This window comes from Nelumbo nucifera, chromosome 5 (genome assembly GCF_055504915.1).
Source record: "Nelumbo nucifera cultivar China Antique chromosome 5, China Antique-T2T, whole genome shotgun sequence".
NCBI lineage: Eukaryota > Viridiplantae > Streptophyta > Magnoliopsida > Proteales > Nelumbonaceae > Nelumbo > Nelumbo nucifera.
In genome coordinates, this window is record NC_142653.1 from 45,356,578 (window position 1) to 45,373,170 (window position 16,593).

Genomic DNA, 16,593 nt, shown 5'->3' on the forward strand with positions numbered 1-16,593 from the left:
AACACGTGGCAAGTTAGAGGAGTCTCGCATTAAAATGCTTAAAAATCAGCTGCTCCATCTGGAGCAGCTTTGGGCAAGAATCATGAATCAATCACAGCCCTCGATGTATTGCTGTGGCCCACCTTAAATTGGATGAAGCACGTAAAATGGGGTCACAGCAAAGCATTGAAGGCCATGATTTCATGGTTTTAGCCCAGCGCTACTTCAGGTAGACTAGCTGATTTCTCCTCCAATCGAACTGTGTTGTGTGGGTGTGTAGTACTAAACATGGGCCCTGGATGGATTAGAAACTGGGAATACCAAACGCCAAACGAACATTTTCCTTTCCCGCCCCAGCTGATACTCATCTCTCTGTTTCTGAAGCCGGAAAGGAAGTAGCAAATCGAAACTCATAAGGTAAGTAATGTTTTTAGAATTCCTTGTTTTTGCTCAATCACCGTATCATCCATTTCATTATCTTTTATAATCCTTGTCTGTTTGAATGTGTCCGCTCTAAATCCTTCGGGAATTGATCATGATGGGAAAGTCTGATAGAATTCCTTATGAAGCAGAGTGGGTTCTTCACAATCTTGAAGAACACCAAAGATTTAGATTACTAAAGTTTAACTCATTTCTGGGTTTGGTTATATCTCTAGCTCAGAGTAGAAGAAAGAGAAAATAAGCGTAAATATATGCATGTTGGAGGAAGGAGGATCAGCCAAACATATATTTGTTTCGTTAATTTCATATTTTGTCGAGTATGGTAAACTATTGGAAGATTTTGCATCTGGAGCCAAAACCCTTTTATTCTTGAATTATCTCGTTTATTGCAAAATGGAATTTAAAATGCCTCACACTGTATTTTCTTTCTCCCCATTTTTCTAAGGGTCTAGAGACTTTTGCATTGAATGAGCTGTTCTAATCAATGTAGTTTTGAAGAATCTAAATAATAGTGTTTTTTTTTTCTGTAAAAGCCATAGCGGTTAATTCCTCATTGTTGTTGCTTGTGTTATGCTTATAAGATGTTCTATTCTCTAAAGTGGAAACAAGAAAGAAGGAAAGGAATTGGATTGATACTGACTGTTCTTATTTGTTCAAGAAGCAAAGAGATGTTGGAAGTTGGCTGTTCTTATATGAAATTGACAACCATATAGTAAGGTCAGGGAATTCCGTTCTAGCCTCATGGAATGATCCTATACAAGTCAGTATTGTGGCACTTTTCCATATCAGAAACATTCTTTGCAGTTTCACTGTGAATGACAACTTATTATTATTTTTAGAGCAAAAGAAAGGTGAAAAGAGCGCACTATTCTTTCCACACGAGAGGAGAGCTAATTGACTGAAAACGAGGGGTTCAACATGGTTACCTGATTTTAAAATTTTTCTTTGTATCAACCATGGGTGCTGAGACTGGGCAATTTCAAAATCTAAAAAAAATGCTCTGCCCAAGCCTGCCCAAATTGCACCCCTACTGAAATTAAAATGTAAGTGGATTCTTAGGATGTAAATTCATCTGATGTAGTGGTTTTGAGAAGGGCAAAATGTAGTTGTATTGCTGTGAAAACTATGAGATTATGTACACCAGAACCTATGTACAAAGAGTCAGTCTGTCCAAAAAGAAAACAACTAGATCACATGACCTATGTACCAAAGAGTAACAAAATGAATATCATAATAAAAAAAACATCGTGGAAAGGAACATCCTTGAGTAAAATCTTAATTACTAGCGAGGATCTTAGCATACCAACTACCTTTTTAAGAAGACATCTTCAGACGTTCTTTGTTCTCAATGATATGCAAGTTTCTTTCTTTCATAGGTCCCAAATAGTCACTGTAGGTTAGAGTTCCAAAGCAGTTTCCTTTTATGCTTAGTCCTTGGAGATACCAGCCCCTTAAGAGTTGTTCCAATATTTCTGGAAAGCACCGATTCACATGAAAAGCTCCTAAAATATGATTCCATTATACTGAAGCTATAGTGCAGACTTGCAGTGAAGGAAGTCCTCTTGGGCCAGATTGAGTCATTCTCTTACAGTTCTGGTCTTTTCTTTTCTTTTTTGTTATTTTTTGGTTATTAACAGTTTCTAGTTATCATTTGAAGAAGATTGCACCTAACATCTGAATTGGTGGCATCTCATAGAAAAAAAAAAAAAAAACCTAGCCTCTCTGTCCCAAACAACTTTCTCCTTTCAAAAGAGAAAATTTCAGGGGGTGTATGAGCTTTAGTTTTATTGTTTGTTGCCTAATGGTGGGAGATTATACCCTTTGGGCCACTATCTTATTAGGAAAATTGGCTGAAAGTGTTTGCAACCCTTACAATGGAATCACTAAAAATTAACCTTAGACTTGGTTGCATTTCCTATAGAATGTATTGATGCATGCTGGTTGTGTTTATGGAGAAGCTACTGCACCAGTAAGCTTGAAAGCACCATTCTAAAAGAGCGCATAGAAAGTATACTTCAAATCATCGTTAATCTGGTAGGCAACTCCAATTGCATATATAGTACTAGTGGGGTGGCCTGAAATTGAGGAAAACTCTTAACTTTAGAGATTGGTGGTGGAATGGGACTCTCAAGTAGTACTAGAGTGGATGAACAATAACAACCCAGGGCCATGGCTGTATAGACTATAGACACACACACTGAGGGAAATAAATTATTTGGCAAGAGAGGGGGCCCACTTCAGTTGTACCTGAAGACTGGCCAATAACTTGATGGATGTGTTGGCTAAACAGTAGACAAACAGAGATCAATTGTATTGGGTGGTTATTCCTAGTGAATCTGAAAACTGTTTGAAAAGGAAAGAAAGAAAGAAAAAGAGGTGGAAATGGATAGGCAAGGTAGCAAGGGCTACCCTAATTTATAAGGGGTGCTTGCACATAGGCAAGGGTAGCAATAAAAACCCCCTATTCTTATTCTTTTATCAACAAATTATAAAAAGTGGAATTAAAGAAAAAAAGAACAACTTGAATTGCGTCAACTGCAGAAAACAAATTGCACATGACTAATCTTGATGCATTCTATTTTCTTAATCCTAAATGGTACATGACTATCATAATATCCCCATTCCACTCATGATCAGAGTGAGTTGCAAAGTGATAGTATGTTATCTTCCACTTCCACCATAGTTGAATCTTGGTGCAATTTGCAAAGCTATAGATAGAATTGCTCCTTAGAGTTCATGGGTGAGAACTGCATCTTCAATTCTTGCTTCATATCCTCTCATACCATCTTGCTGCTTGAACTACCACACCCTTTTTTTTTTTATTTTTTTATTTCGGGATTTGACCCCGTCTCCACAACAACCAGCAGGAGACCTTACCAACCAGCTGGTTGGCACCATGCTTGAACTACCACACTCTTGGCTCAAAACTTGCTATCAACAAAATAGATCTTCCTGCCCTTAGGCATATTGTCCCACTTTAAGTAGTTTTGTAAATTGTGTAACCAAATCCTCCAATCCTCAAATAAGTGTTGCCCTTGTGAGTTAGTGAAGAATGAAGCTTGGACTGAAGTTTGTTTTTGTACAACTCTTGGAGTATGTGCATTGAATAGTCCTCTTTCTCTCTTTTGGTGACAACACAATTGGTGTGTCTCTCCTTTCTTTCCATTTTTGTTGAAGTTCTTTAAGGTGCATGTAAAAATCTGCAAACATAAATCAAGAATAAGAAAATATGGTGTAAAGTAACTTCTTTCTTTCCAATTTTGTCGAAGTTCTTCTTCTTGGGCATTTTAAAGTGCATCAAACTGTGTTCACAGATGGTTAATCAGAAAATGGCATTTTTTTTCCATTACTGATATAATATTTTGGATCTTAACGTACACCATTCAGCATTAATTATGTTTCTTGGCCTTGCCTTTTGTTGATATTTGCAGTTAGTCATCCTTCTATTCTGCTTATACTGCGGAGAATTTGCATTTAGCTCCTTTACAATGGCAACTCCATCCCACGATGAATATACAGAATTTGAGGAGAAGATGAAGAGGACAGTGTATATTGACAACCTCTCACCACAGGTCACTGCATCTGTCATAAAGGCCGCACTAGAGCAGCTTGGAGAAGTTGTAAATGTTCAGTTTATCCCAAACTATATAGAGTTGAAGGACATCCCCCAGTGTGCCTTGGTGGAGATGGCGAGTGCAAAGCAGGCTGAATCAATTATCATGGAGATGACCAACTGCCCATTCATGATGTCTGGGATGCCAAGGCCTGTTAGGGCACGTGCAGCTGAAGTGGAGATGTTTGATGATCTACCTGTAAAGCCTGGTCGAAGGATACAGTGCCGATGGGTGGACCCCAAGGATCCAGATTTTAAAGTTGCAAGGAAGCTGAAGTATGCTATCAGGAAACAGGCTGCAGAAGCTTCTGTAATGCTCAAGGTATACTCATTTGTTTCATTGTATTTCTTGGTTTTCTTATGTTGACATACTACTTGCATTTGGTTAAAAAAGCTAAAGTGCATCACTGCATTGATTGGATGAACATAAGTAGGAAGAGTGATGCTATTTCATTTACGTTCGTATTGGATGAAAAACTGGTGCACTTACTCAGAAATAAGCTACTATGCACTATGCAGGGATGTTATTGTCAATTTTTCGTTCTTCTTTACAGTAAAGTTCTCATTCAAAATTATTATGCGTTGAAACATTGCCCATACTAGATCTATTCTGCTCTTTGTACAGTATCAACTGGAGGAAGAGAAGAAGCTTGCAGATCAACAAGTGGAGGTTCTTAAGGTAAATTGCAAGAAGTATGATATCATAAACGGTATCTCTTCTGATGATTTTGATCGCTTGGCAGGCATATATAATATGAGCCTTCCAAACAATTGATGGTATTTTAACCATGCTGATATTAAAAACCTGATACATGTTGCTTACTTGTCACAAACTTGCAATTTAAGAATTCCAATAGAACTTTATGCTGCAAATCCATGGTTTTGTAACTACTTTGCTGTCAAATATCTAATGCGTGGTCACTATAGAAACGTTTAACACTCCAAGGATGATAAGACGTTTACTTGAAAGTGTTTGGCCGTGGTGCTATTGGAGCCCTTACTATGCACTGACCTCTCCCCATCCAAGAGAGTGCAAGAACTGGTGCTACAAAATTTTTGGTTTGGTTTGATGCTGAATTAATAGATCATGCTTCTATGAATTCACACATATTCTTAGGTGTCTCTAGAACCCAGATCAGACTGCCTGATTCGATCAGATAGGCCTTGCAACTGGGACTCCCTTGGTTGCTTGGATGCGAACAAGATTGGCAGAGACCCGATGAACCCAGCAACCCAAGATGTTGGACATTGGAGTATTGGACCATGCAACCAGATGGAGCTGTCTTGAGAATGGATGTTCTGTGGGTGTGCATGTGTGTGTGTAAGCATTGGTTGAGCTACAACCCACCCATTTAACCAACCAACCTATTTATCACCATTTGCATAGAGCTTAAATGGGTGTAGCCCAGTCACACATTAACCCAACCCACATCCATCCCCCTGTGTGAGTTGAGATATAATGCATCCAATGGGCTGGGTGATTGGATTAGGCACGGAGGCACCATATATCGCCGAACCCATACTAACATACTCCATCCAATTGGACTGTTAACCCATATAGCCTGTGAAGTAAATGGGTGAATCGGGATTACTCCTCATGCCCACCTCAGAGCACTTGCAGCTGTGCATCGGGAACATCTCCCCATCAATGAAAACATACAAGTACAGGAGATGTTCATTATGTGTGGCTGCAACGTACTGTGAGGTGGGTGTGAGGAGGAAATCTGAACTCCAAATCGGTAGGTTGGGTGATTAGGTCAGAGATCACCACCACTAATCCAAGTGTTTCTTGGAGCGTGGAGATGCAGAATTGCTCATACTAGCGCCGAGGATGAGTAATCTGTGGCCTTGGCTGCTTGCTGTTGATTTAATGAGAATATGTATTGTGACTTGTGAGAACGTGATTGTGCTTTAATCTGGCAAACTTACCAGGTTCTATTTTCATTCCTTTTGCTGAAGCGATTTATCAACCCTGGGTAACATGCCTTATTTCCTTTGATTGTCAATTTACTGATTTCTTACTAGATCTGTGAAGTGGATTAGGCATCAGTTTTCCTTCACATGGAATGAAGAAAGAAATAAATGAACAAAGTGAGAAAACATAAGAGAAAACTTATTAGTGCTATTGCTAATTCTTCCAAGGCCTTGAGAGCTTACTTATGAAACGAAATGTAATACATGCCTACATGGGGTATTTCCAGAATGGCTTAGGGAGATGATCCAAGAAGCACAAGAAACCAACATTGAACATAATCACCACTCGAATTCCAGAATCAGGCATGCTAGCAAGAAAGAAACGTCTCTAATCTTTGTTAAAGGCAATGAAAGTAAAAGGAAATTGTTCCAGGAGTCAAAAATATGAAAAGCCAGTAAGCAATGAAAGAAAATGTTTTTCTAACAGGGTTCAGTAAGTCTCAATCTCAGTGACCTTCCATGAAATTTAGCTTTTATTTGTATGTCTGATTTGTAGGGACGTGATAGCCCCTTTTGATTTCTATTCAAGAAAAAAAAAACAAAAAGAAAATGATTTCTAACAATGAATACTCCATCATCATAGAATCATAGATACACAGATTCACGGATTCAGGGTGGCCATTGATAAAGCAAATAGAAACACCTGATTTCCTCCGGTGAAAATTTTCATGCATTTTGCAGAGAAGCAATTAATGGATAACCTTTTTGGCAACAGTATATGTTAGTACATGTAACAGTTTCTAAAATCAAAATGAGAAATGCACAGAACTGAGTCCACTGTATTTATCTATACTTCTTTGAAGAGCTTTGTCTTTAACAATTAATGGATAACCTTTTTGGCAACACTTCTCCTACATTTACCTTGAAATACCCAAATTATAATTTATAAAAATGCCCTTCCACCTGCGATACATTGGTAACCCTTTGTGGCTTGCGGTAGTACCCACGTGATGGACGATATGGTATCGTCAGCGTATTGCATTGTTTGTGTTTGTGAGGTGGTGGACAGTGAGGAAGATTTGGGTCCAAACCTGTTTCCATCGGTGATTAGAGATAGAGGGTAGTTTTTATGGGAGAATTAAAGTTCAGCCTAGGGTCAGAATTTGTAGGTTTAAAGTACTGTTGGGGTAGGTGTCAGCTCGGAATTGATGTCAATTTACGGACAGGTATGGATGCATAAAGTGTGGATTTTTGACATTTTGAATGTTTATAGATTTGCAGGAGAATTTAGAAATCTGCATTAAGTCTGTCTGTACTTTTTCGATTTTTATCCTGGCAGGGATCAAATTATGGGACAGAGACTTGTTTCAAAATTGAGGTCGGAGATGGAAAGTATGATCCCTGCCCTAAGGCCTAAACTCACCCTGTTGTCATTTCTACCATCCACTCTCAAGCAAAAAAGAATATAATGTAAAAAACTTAAAGTAAAATTTTTAAATGAGAAAAGGGAGTGGATCTGATAGTCGAGTTGTTTGTTTTTGTTAAGTGATAGTTGGGTTGATTAGGAAGGAAGAATCAATAAGAAGGGAGTCTCTTCACGTAGAAAATTGGTTGGAGGCCCAAAATGACCACCCACATATTCCCCCCTTTCATTTTGGTTAGAATAGAGTCTTTATTTTAATCCACTCATTGTCGATTTGGTCATAACTCATAAGGCATCCCTTGTATTGAAGAGGCTCATTTTCAAATACTGAAAAGACAAGCTCTTCGCATTATATGCCAATGGACTCCGCATGCACCCTATCACCACTCACCAACCCATTAATCAATTGACTGGATCTAATATATAGCACCTGGCCGCTACGAGGCTAAAGCAACAGCATCACCACAAAAAGAAAAAAATAAATAAAAATAATAAAGCCTTCTTTGTAATAAAGTTTAATATTAAATTTAAAACTTACAATAGTCAATGGACCTTATGTATGTCCTGTCACTAATCCTCCACTAACCCATTAATTAAGTCTAACGCATAACACCTGGCCCATATTTGGGATAAAGCAGCATTGTTAATATTTAAATAATAATAATAATAATAATAATAATAATAATAATAATAATAATAATAGAGCCCCTCTTTTGACAAATTTAATGTTAAATTTGAAAACTTTCCATAGTCCATATTAATTGCAAAAAGATTAATGAAATGTGCAGTTGCAAAAAGTTTAGATTTATCGGTCTTCTCTACGTCACACAAATATGATAAATTCTGTATGAAGGCTCTTTAAATCCTTTATCCACTGAGGGTTGGCTCGTTGGTGTGTTAGCTGGTTTGTTCCAGTGTTGATGTGGAAACGAATCTATAATCAGCATTTTAGGAAAAAAAGGGGTGAAGGGGAAGTTATTAATCGGTCGGATTCGGATATGACCTGATTTGATTCAATAAATATCTGCATTCGGTTGATTATTTAATTCTTATATAATATATAAAATATTTAATTCTTTTATATAATTTATATATAATAATTAAATTATATAAATAACTTATATACTTCATATACTTTACATAAATAAAATATTTATTTTATATATTTATTAATTACCTAAAATAATTAATTGGTCGAATTTGAAACAAATTGAATATTCAATTATTTTATTGGATTTGAATTTGAATATTACTTTTCAATATCCGTTGGATATCAAATCGAATTCGGATATTGGATTTTCTAATCGGATTCGAATTCAAATATTGCCTAATTGTTATTAATGGTGCAAGGCACCGAATACCAAAAAAAGATCCCTTATCCGTTTAGGGAATGATATGGATGATTGTGTGTCTCCACTTACTTTATGGTCTTAAGAAGAACCTTTTTTTTTTTTACTTATGTTAAGATAGGGAAAAATCTAGGGAGAATGACCATTCAGCCCAGGATCAGAATTCATAGGCTTACAGTTGGGGTAGATGCTAACTCGGAATTGATGCCAATTTACGGGCAGACATTGGTGCATAGGGTGGGGGTAACTGACCTTTCCAAATGTTATAGATCTGCAGTGGAAATCAGAGTTCTGCAATAAGTCTATCCGTACTCTGAAAAATCTATGGTACTGAAAAGACATGATACCGGAAGAGTTTTGACCAATCAAAGTACCCCGATAAATTTTGATGAATACCTCCTAATTGGTTATTTTCTTTATGATGCCAGTTGATTGCCTGTAAATTTTTCCGGTATCATATCTTTCTGGCATCATAGTCGAACCCAACCAGGGCCCCGGACATATCTCATAGTTGCTAAGCTTGGCATGGCCCATCTGGGCCCATGCTCATCCCTGATGACAACGCCCACATGGTAAGTTACCTAGCCCAGAACTACACTCATGTAAGCATATCTGGAGCCTGTTTGGGAGGGCTTTTGTGGTGATTGAGCTGCATTGACAGAGTCATTTCTGAGAAGTTACCGGTAATAACTTCACCGAAAAGTCGATTTTTGAGATTATATAAGCTATTTTCAGCTTTTTTTGGATTTTCACCAAACAGGATTTCATGACTTTCTGAGGTTTTTTGGATCATAAAATGCCAAACGTTAAAGCCCTCTCAAACGGGTTCCTGTTTGCTAAAAAATCACCTATGATGGATTCACAATTACATTTTTTTTTGGTAAGTACAGCCACATTTGATATACACATACATATGTTATCCAAAAGCAAAACCTTGTACATGATACCCTCTTTTAGGTTGCATGGTAGGTCACAGAATGCCATTAAAATAGATTGCCTAGTTAATGAACAGTCAGTTTTCTCTTTAACAAAATTGAAACCCAGTTATTACCAAAAGAAAAGTGGAGCCCATTTTTTTTTCAAGCATATTACGTATTTTTAACCACCAAATAATAAATACAGAGTGAAGAATTCTAACATATCTTCAACCGAAGCCTGTCCAAGTTGCACCTAAGGCTGTGTTTGGTTTGATAGAAAATAAGAGAAACAGAAATTTGAAGAAAAGTTCTTAATAAAGCATTAAAAAATTATTAAAATTTTCGGAAAAGTACGGACAGGTCTAAAGCAGAATTCTGAATTCTACTGCAAATTTATAAACATTTAAAACGTCAAAATCCCACACCCTATGTACTCATAATCACGCCCCCGTGAATAAACATCAATTCCAAACTGACACCTACCCTAACTGTAATTTGGGCCTATGAATTCTGACCCTGGACTGGATGGTCATTTTTCCTAAACTTTTTATTTCTCTTTTTATTTTTTTTATCAATCAAACATACCCTAAACAAAAATGAAACATGAAACCTCATAGATTAGCCTATTACCTTTTCTATTAGGAGAAGAAGAAGAAAATTGCCTCATAATCAAACCTGTTGAAAAATACCCATCCTCCATCTCAAAACCAATTTGAAATGAAGATAGTTAGGTCAAAGAATGCAACCGCTATTGTCAGCATCAAATTGGACAATTTGTTTGGATGACCGACCAAGAAGAAGCTTATGGAGATATCTAACCGGATAACCAATACTTACAGTAAAATTTTACTAAAAACATAGGAAGGCGGCATCCATTACTTTGTACTGAGGGAACTAGTTTGACAGATTAGAATCCCTAGAAAGTGACTGGCCATTACATGAATATCACAAGCTTTTGAGCCATTCCTTTATCATCTAATATATTTCACAGAAGCTGAGAGGGGAAGGAATAAAGTTGAGAAGCAGCTTTCCTTTATCTCTAATGGGGTTAAACGAAAGCCCAAACCATCCAATGATACCTCTCACCAAACACTGTGCACATAGGAATCCTAATAATATGTAGTAACCCAGAAGAGTAGTATGAAAGAAGTAACCAAATCCATTTGTGACTCTTTGAGCTGAGATTATCACTGAATAAAGCTTAATCACCAATAATCCGAGTACTTATTTCTGCTTAATGGTTCAAACACAGACGCATCAGCATAAAGGGTGCAACCAATCCTTTTCTGCCTTTAACACAGTGGCCCAACGATAACTGGTGCACAGAAAGTAGAGAATTACGTAGCCAAAAAAACATCAGAGATGAAAGTTCTTTTGCTAAGTCTATGTTTGAACCACAGTAATAATTCGTTTTTAAAACTTTTAATGGTTGAGAAGTCAATTCTCAAAGGATTCAGCCCCCAGGTTCTGTTTCTGCATACTTGGCGTAGAGAAGCGCCGAGGAATCTTGGAGTCTCTTTAAGTGATCGAAGTTGGGTTTGATTCTGATCTTGGCTCAAACTCAGAGACAGAATCAGAGAATGCATTTGGTACATCTGGTACTGTAGGCCAATGACATTTCTTAAGCTCATACTTTTAGTAGATGCCTAGAGGCCCTTCTGTGTGACAAGTTGATTGATTGAATTTACATGTGGAAGCATCACATGGGTCCATTTTAAAATTGACAAAATCTCTAGAGAAGGAAGAATGGAAGAAAAGGAAACCACTGGAAATGGAAAGGGAAGGAATCGTCTGTTCAGACAAGCAAGGAAGCCTTTTTGGACGGTCAGGACCTTTGGTTCTCTCCCCCACACGTACGTATTCTTCTTTCTTTTCTTCTATTTTATCTTTGGACTCTTCCGAGCTCTCTCAGTACCGCTTCAAGCAAAGAGCAGCCAGAGATAGAGAGGAGAGATGGCTCCACATCTGAGAGACCTTCTCACAGTCTTGTTAGTCTTAACAGTGATTACATCAGGTAACATCTACCGTTATTTCTCTCTTGAATCTCTGGTCCTTCATGATTCGATTTGTCCATTTAATTATTTTTGGCTTCTGGGTCAGCTGCTTTCTTCAAATTCATGCAGTAATGGAGGTGTTTCTCTTTCTTAGATAGGAAAAGATTCAATTATATTTAAATAGTTTCTGTTATTTTAATGAAATTTGTTTCTTGAACTCACTGATTCTTCAAATCTTTTTCCTGGGTTCATGAACAAACTCAGCCCTGCGCTCATATATACTAATTTCTATTTCAACTGATTTTCGTGGTTAGGTGCAAAGCTATCAGAATCAGCAAGAGTTTTCACCATAGTCAACTACTGCAAAGAAACAATTTGGCCTGGGATTACACCGGGTGATAACTTTAATGGGGGCGGTTTTGTATTAAAACCGGGTCAGTCAATGGTCTTCACTGCCCCGGTTGGTTGGTCCGGTCGAATATGGGGCCGAACCGGTTGCAACTTTGATAAAAATGGTAATGGCAGCTGCCTGACTGGTAGCTGTGGCAATACCCTCAAATGCTCAGCCTCAGGCGAACCCCCTACCTCACTTGCCGAGTTTACACTTGCATCACCTGATTTTTATGATGTTAGTCTCGTCGACGGATTCAACATTCCGGTCGTTATTACGCCGGTTAAAGGTCAGGGTAACTGTAGCGTTGCCGGTTGCGATGGCGACTTGAGGCCTAATTGCCCGGCCGAACTCGCCGTTAAATCTGATGGGAAGATCGTTGCCTGCCGAAGTGCATGTGATGTGTTTGGCACAGATGAGTACTGCTGTAAGGGTGTTTATGGGAACCCTGTGACCTGCCAGCCTACATATTACTCAAAGAAGTTCAAGGAAGCATGCCCTGCAGCATACAGTTATGCATATGATGACCCAACCAGCATTTTCACTTGCTCTGGGACAGACTACATTGTTTCATTCTGTTCATCCAGGTACTATTTTGCACTGATTTTTCACTTGGAAGTTGAATCATTAACCTTCATGAGCCAGTGTTTGATGCTAAATGAGATTGGATTGATAGTCATTTTCTTGTTTTTTCAATGTTTTGCAAATTTGGGCTTCCGTGGTTTGAAATTTTCAAAATATGTCAAACTAGAAGAGTCAAGCCAAGCCTAAGGTCAGGTTGAAAAGCCTAAACTGAGCTACATGCCTAGACCCCATCTCTCCATTGGGGTTGGCCTTTGTGGTTTGATATGCAGCCATGTCTCTCGAGCTCGGATCTCTTCTCCACAAACTGTTTCCACATCCATACCCACAAGACACTAAAAGGCGTGAGTCTGGATCTGCTCCTCACTGAGCACACCTCACACTGACCTCAGCCCCATCCTATCGTGTATTGGGAACATTCTCTCATCTTTTGTGTTGTTACTTATGAAGAGGTGTTCCTAAATCCTAATACATGGTGGAATGGGGCTGTGAGGTCCATGTGAGATGTGCTTTATGAGGAGCAAATCCCGATTCATGCATTGGGAATATTTTCTCAATCATTGTGAGGATGGATGGAGTTTGGATCTACCCCTCACAGAGTTCTCTCCTCTCATATTTTGTGAGTTTGTGTTGTTATTCATGGAGAGATGTTCCCATACACGGTGAGGTGGAGCTGTGAGGTGCATTCTGTGAGAAGCAAATCTCGATTCCGATGGATGTGGGAATAGATTGTGAGAAACAGATCCAAAGTGATGTCTGATGGCAATGTTCAGGCACCTACCCTGACAAATTATCTCAATACATCAATCATCATTCCAAAATTAGTTTTAAGTGCCTTTTAGGGGTATTCATGGGTTGGGTTAGTTCAGTTGTAGGTTGTTTGGACAATCAAAATAGGTTAGGTTGGGAAGTTGGCCACTCGAAACCAACCAACCTTTAGTGAAAAGTGACCCAACTGTAAATTATTACTTGGGGTCAATTTATCGGTTTGGTCAGAGGGTTCAAAAAACAGCCTAGAAGTAGTTTTCACTATGTTTTGACTAGGTAAAAATCATATATCAAATGGTACTATGTGGGGGTGAGCAAGGATTCACATCTCCACCCCACAACACCCCACAGCACATCCCCGTCGTGTATTGGGAACATCTCCCAATGATAATACCAGTCCTGATGATGTCATCATTGGGAGATATTCCCAATAGACGGCAGGGATGTGCTATGGGGCACTGTGGGGCAGAGATGTGATCTCAATGAGCAATTAGTTTATTCGGTTAAAAGCTAAACTGAATAAACTGAAATTTTTAAAACTGAAGTTTTAAATGAAAAACCAAAATAATTGAAACCAAATTTTTGGTTTGGTTTTTGGTTAAAACTGAAATTTATTAATAGATTAATATATTAGGAAAAATCTATGATGCGGAAAAGATATGGTATGGGAAGAGTTTTGACCGATCAATATATATATATATATATATATATATATATATATATTATTGTATATATATTAATATATAATATAATATAGCATAGTATAATTATAGATAAGATATATTAGTATATATTATGTATAAATAGTAAATTTCAGCCAATTCAGTTTTCTTTGGTTAACTGGATTTCCAAACCTAAAACTGAAACCGAAACTGAACTTTTACAAAACCAAAATTTTTGGTTCGGTTATTTGATTTTATCTAAACTGTGCTCACCCCTAATATTATGAAAACCATTTTATATACGATTATAGAAAAGTGTTTTTCCACTTTCCCATATTAAAATTTTTAAATTTAAAATATAAAATATTAACACACCTAGACATATATATAGTTGAATCTGGTCAATTTTAGTTAATTTACACATGACCAAATCAAAACCAACCCGACTTCTTGATTTAGCATAATGCATAAACCAAAACCAACTGAAAATAGTTGAAAATTGGCCAACTCGGATTAAATTGGGTCAAGTTGTCAGTCTGGTCAGTCTCATTAACAGCACTAGTAGTTTTTGAAATGAGGTCCAGTTTAGTTGCACAAAATGGATGTGCTAGGGGCTGTTTATCAATTATAATGCTCTATGTGAGCCATCAAGTGTATATGCCCCCACAACCATTCCAACCTCTCATTTCAGGTGCATGGCTGACATGAGGCATTATTACTGTTCTTCATCATCTCACTATAGGGGTTGGTTATACAAATACTGTTTTGCCATTTTTTTTTCTTGAAATCCCCTCAAAAACCACTAAAACAAATGGAAGACAACCTCTATTCCTTGTAAGAGATCATCGCCCACCATCACTATAAATTACTTATTCCCTTTGGCTTCTCAGAAAAATAAATAAATAAATAATTATTCCCTTTGCTCTTGTTGCAGGAAGCGAACTGTGTGCACCTACCACAACAATAAACTGGTTTGCAGTGGATCAGACAGCTTAAAATCGTTCACTCGAAAATGGTGGGCCGTAATCGCGGTAACGGCGATGATTAATCTGTGGATTATGTTTTGAAAAGGAATGTACATATAAGATCATTATTATTATTATTTTATTTTATTTATTTTTGAGTCAAAAGGGTCTATTATACCAATGTGGTTTATTCCTCTTTGAATTGTTTTCCATCCATAACCATAGTTTGCTTTACAAGCTACAAGAAAAGAAGGTTCTCTAATGGATGGAAATTTATGGTAATTATTCATCATTCTTTTTTATTTTTTTATTAAAGTTATACATTTGATATTTCTACTAAGTACGTTGTACCAAAAGACATTTTTTTCACAGAGAGAGAGAGAGAGAGTTTAATCCACCTTAGAGGAACAAAGCTAATTTTTGAAGGCTGTTCTTTTGGCATCTCGTTCCAATGGTATTGAATTAAAGTAACATTAAAGATTAAAGCAGCAAATGCCAACCAATTTGTCCTAAGTTCAATTTAACGGCCTTATTTTGTGGTATTACATAATAAACGTTGTAGGAGAATGAGAGGTGGAGACAGGAGCACATGAGCTTACTAGACATACGTCACATACCATGGGGAGTCTTTTGGTTCCGTGGGTTTGATTCTGAGAATTGCTTTGGCTGTTTGCAAAAAACAGTGTGGACAGTTTTGAAGCACGGGCTTTATTTATAAGTAAGATTGATGATGGATCGAGCTTATAACATTTTCAATTAAGTGGTCCCACTAAGTATTATTATTTTTTGGGTTATGTCTGGTTTATTTAATCATAGTCTAAGTTGTGTTTTATATTTTTTTGGTATTTTAATGTTAATATTTTTGAAAAACTTCTTTATTATTTTTTATTGATTTATTATTATTTTGTATTATTTTAGGTAATTACACGGACCTCCTGTACCATGGGGTCAGTGACAGATACCTCTTAACTTTAATTTGCAACAAGACCCCCTGAACTTTGGCTGTTAGACAAAAACAGGTGCACATGAGCTTACTAGACATCCGCCACATACCATGGGGAGTCTTTTGGTTCCGTGCGTTTGATTATGAGAATTGCTTTGGCTGTTTGCAAAAAACAGTGTGGACAGTTTTGAAGCACGGGCTTTATTTATAAGTAAAACTGATGATGGATCGAGTTCTATAACATTTTCAATTAAGTGGCTCTTATTTAAGTAGTATTATTGTTTGGGTTATGTCTAGTTTATCCAATCACAATTTAAGTTGTTATTTTTTTGGTATTTTAATGGTACTTTTTTTTTGAAATTTTTTTTTATTAATTTTTATTGGTTTATTATTATTTTGCATTATTTTAGGTAATTACACGGTCCTGTACCATGGGTCAGTGACAAATACCCCCTGAATTTTAATTTGCAACAAAGATCCCCTAAACTTTGGCCATTAGACAAAGACCCCCCCTCGGTTAACGTTCCATCAGTTGATTTCAAAAAAGTTTCTCATTTGATTGTTTAAAATTTTCTAAACGCCCAAATTATTCTGTTCTAATTTAGGTGCCATTTGATTGCACTTTTTAGAGGTCTGAATCTGAAAAAGCTAC

The 16,593-nt window shown here is 37.2% G+C and overlaps 2 protein-coding genes across 2 annotated transcripts; both read left to right on the forward strand.

Moving 5' to 3' along the window:
• Positions 1–255: 255 nt before the first annotated feature.
• On the forward strand, positions 256–4,921 carry LOC104608528 (ASI1-immunoprecipitated protein 1-like). The gene is made up of 3 exons (XM_010274558.3): positions 256–396; positions 3,852–4,355; positions 4,659–4,921. The coding sequence occupies exons 2-3, from the start codon at positions 3,909–3,911 to the stop codon at positions 4,806–4,808; spliced, it is 597 nt and encodes a 198-aa protein (XP_010272860.1). The 5' UTR covers positions 256–396; positions 3,852–3,908; the 3' UTR covers positions 4,809–4,921.
• A 6,500-nt stretch (positions 4,922–11,421) lies between these two features.
• LOC104608529 (pathogenesis-related thaumatin-like protein 3.5) lies at positions 11,422–15,280 on the forward strand. Its single transcript, XM_010274559.3, has 3 exons — positions 11,422–11,650; positions 11,945–12,608; positions 14,968–15,280. The coding sequence occupies exons 1-3, from the start codon at positions 11,590–11,592 to the stop codon at positions 15,098–15,100; spliced, it is 858 nt and encodes a 285-aa protein (XP_010272861.1). The 5' UTR covers positions 11,422–11,589; the 3' UTR covers positions 15,101–15,280.
• The last annotated feature ends 1,313 nt before the right edge of the window (positions 15,281–16,593 follow it).

Bases quoted from the DNA above. Each gene is read 5' to 3' on its own strand.
- LOC104608528 (XM_010274558.3), top strand. From the start codon at position 3,909: ATGGCAACTCCATCCCACGATGAATATACAGAATTTGAGGAGAAGATG. The intron at 4,356-4,658 runs GTATACTCATTT...CTCTTTGTACAG, and splicing joins AAGCTTCTGTAATGCTCAAG to TATCAACTGGAGGAAGAGAA.
- LOC104608529 (XM_010274559.3), top strand. From the start codon at position 11,590: ATGGCTCCACATCTGAGAGACCTTCTCACAGTCTTGTTAGTCTTAACA. The intron at 11,651-11,944 runs GTAACATCTACC...TTTCGTGGTTAG, and splicing joins CTTAACAGTGATTACATCAG to GTGCAAAGCTATCAGAATCA. The intron at 12,609-14,967 runs GTACTATTTTGC...CTCTTGTTGCAG, and splicing joins GTTTCATTCTGTTCATCCAG to GAAGCGAACTGTGTGCACCT.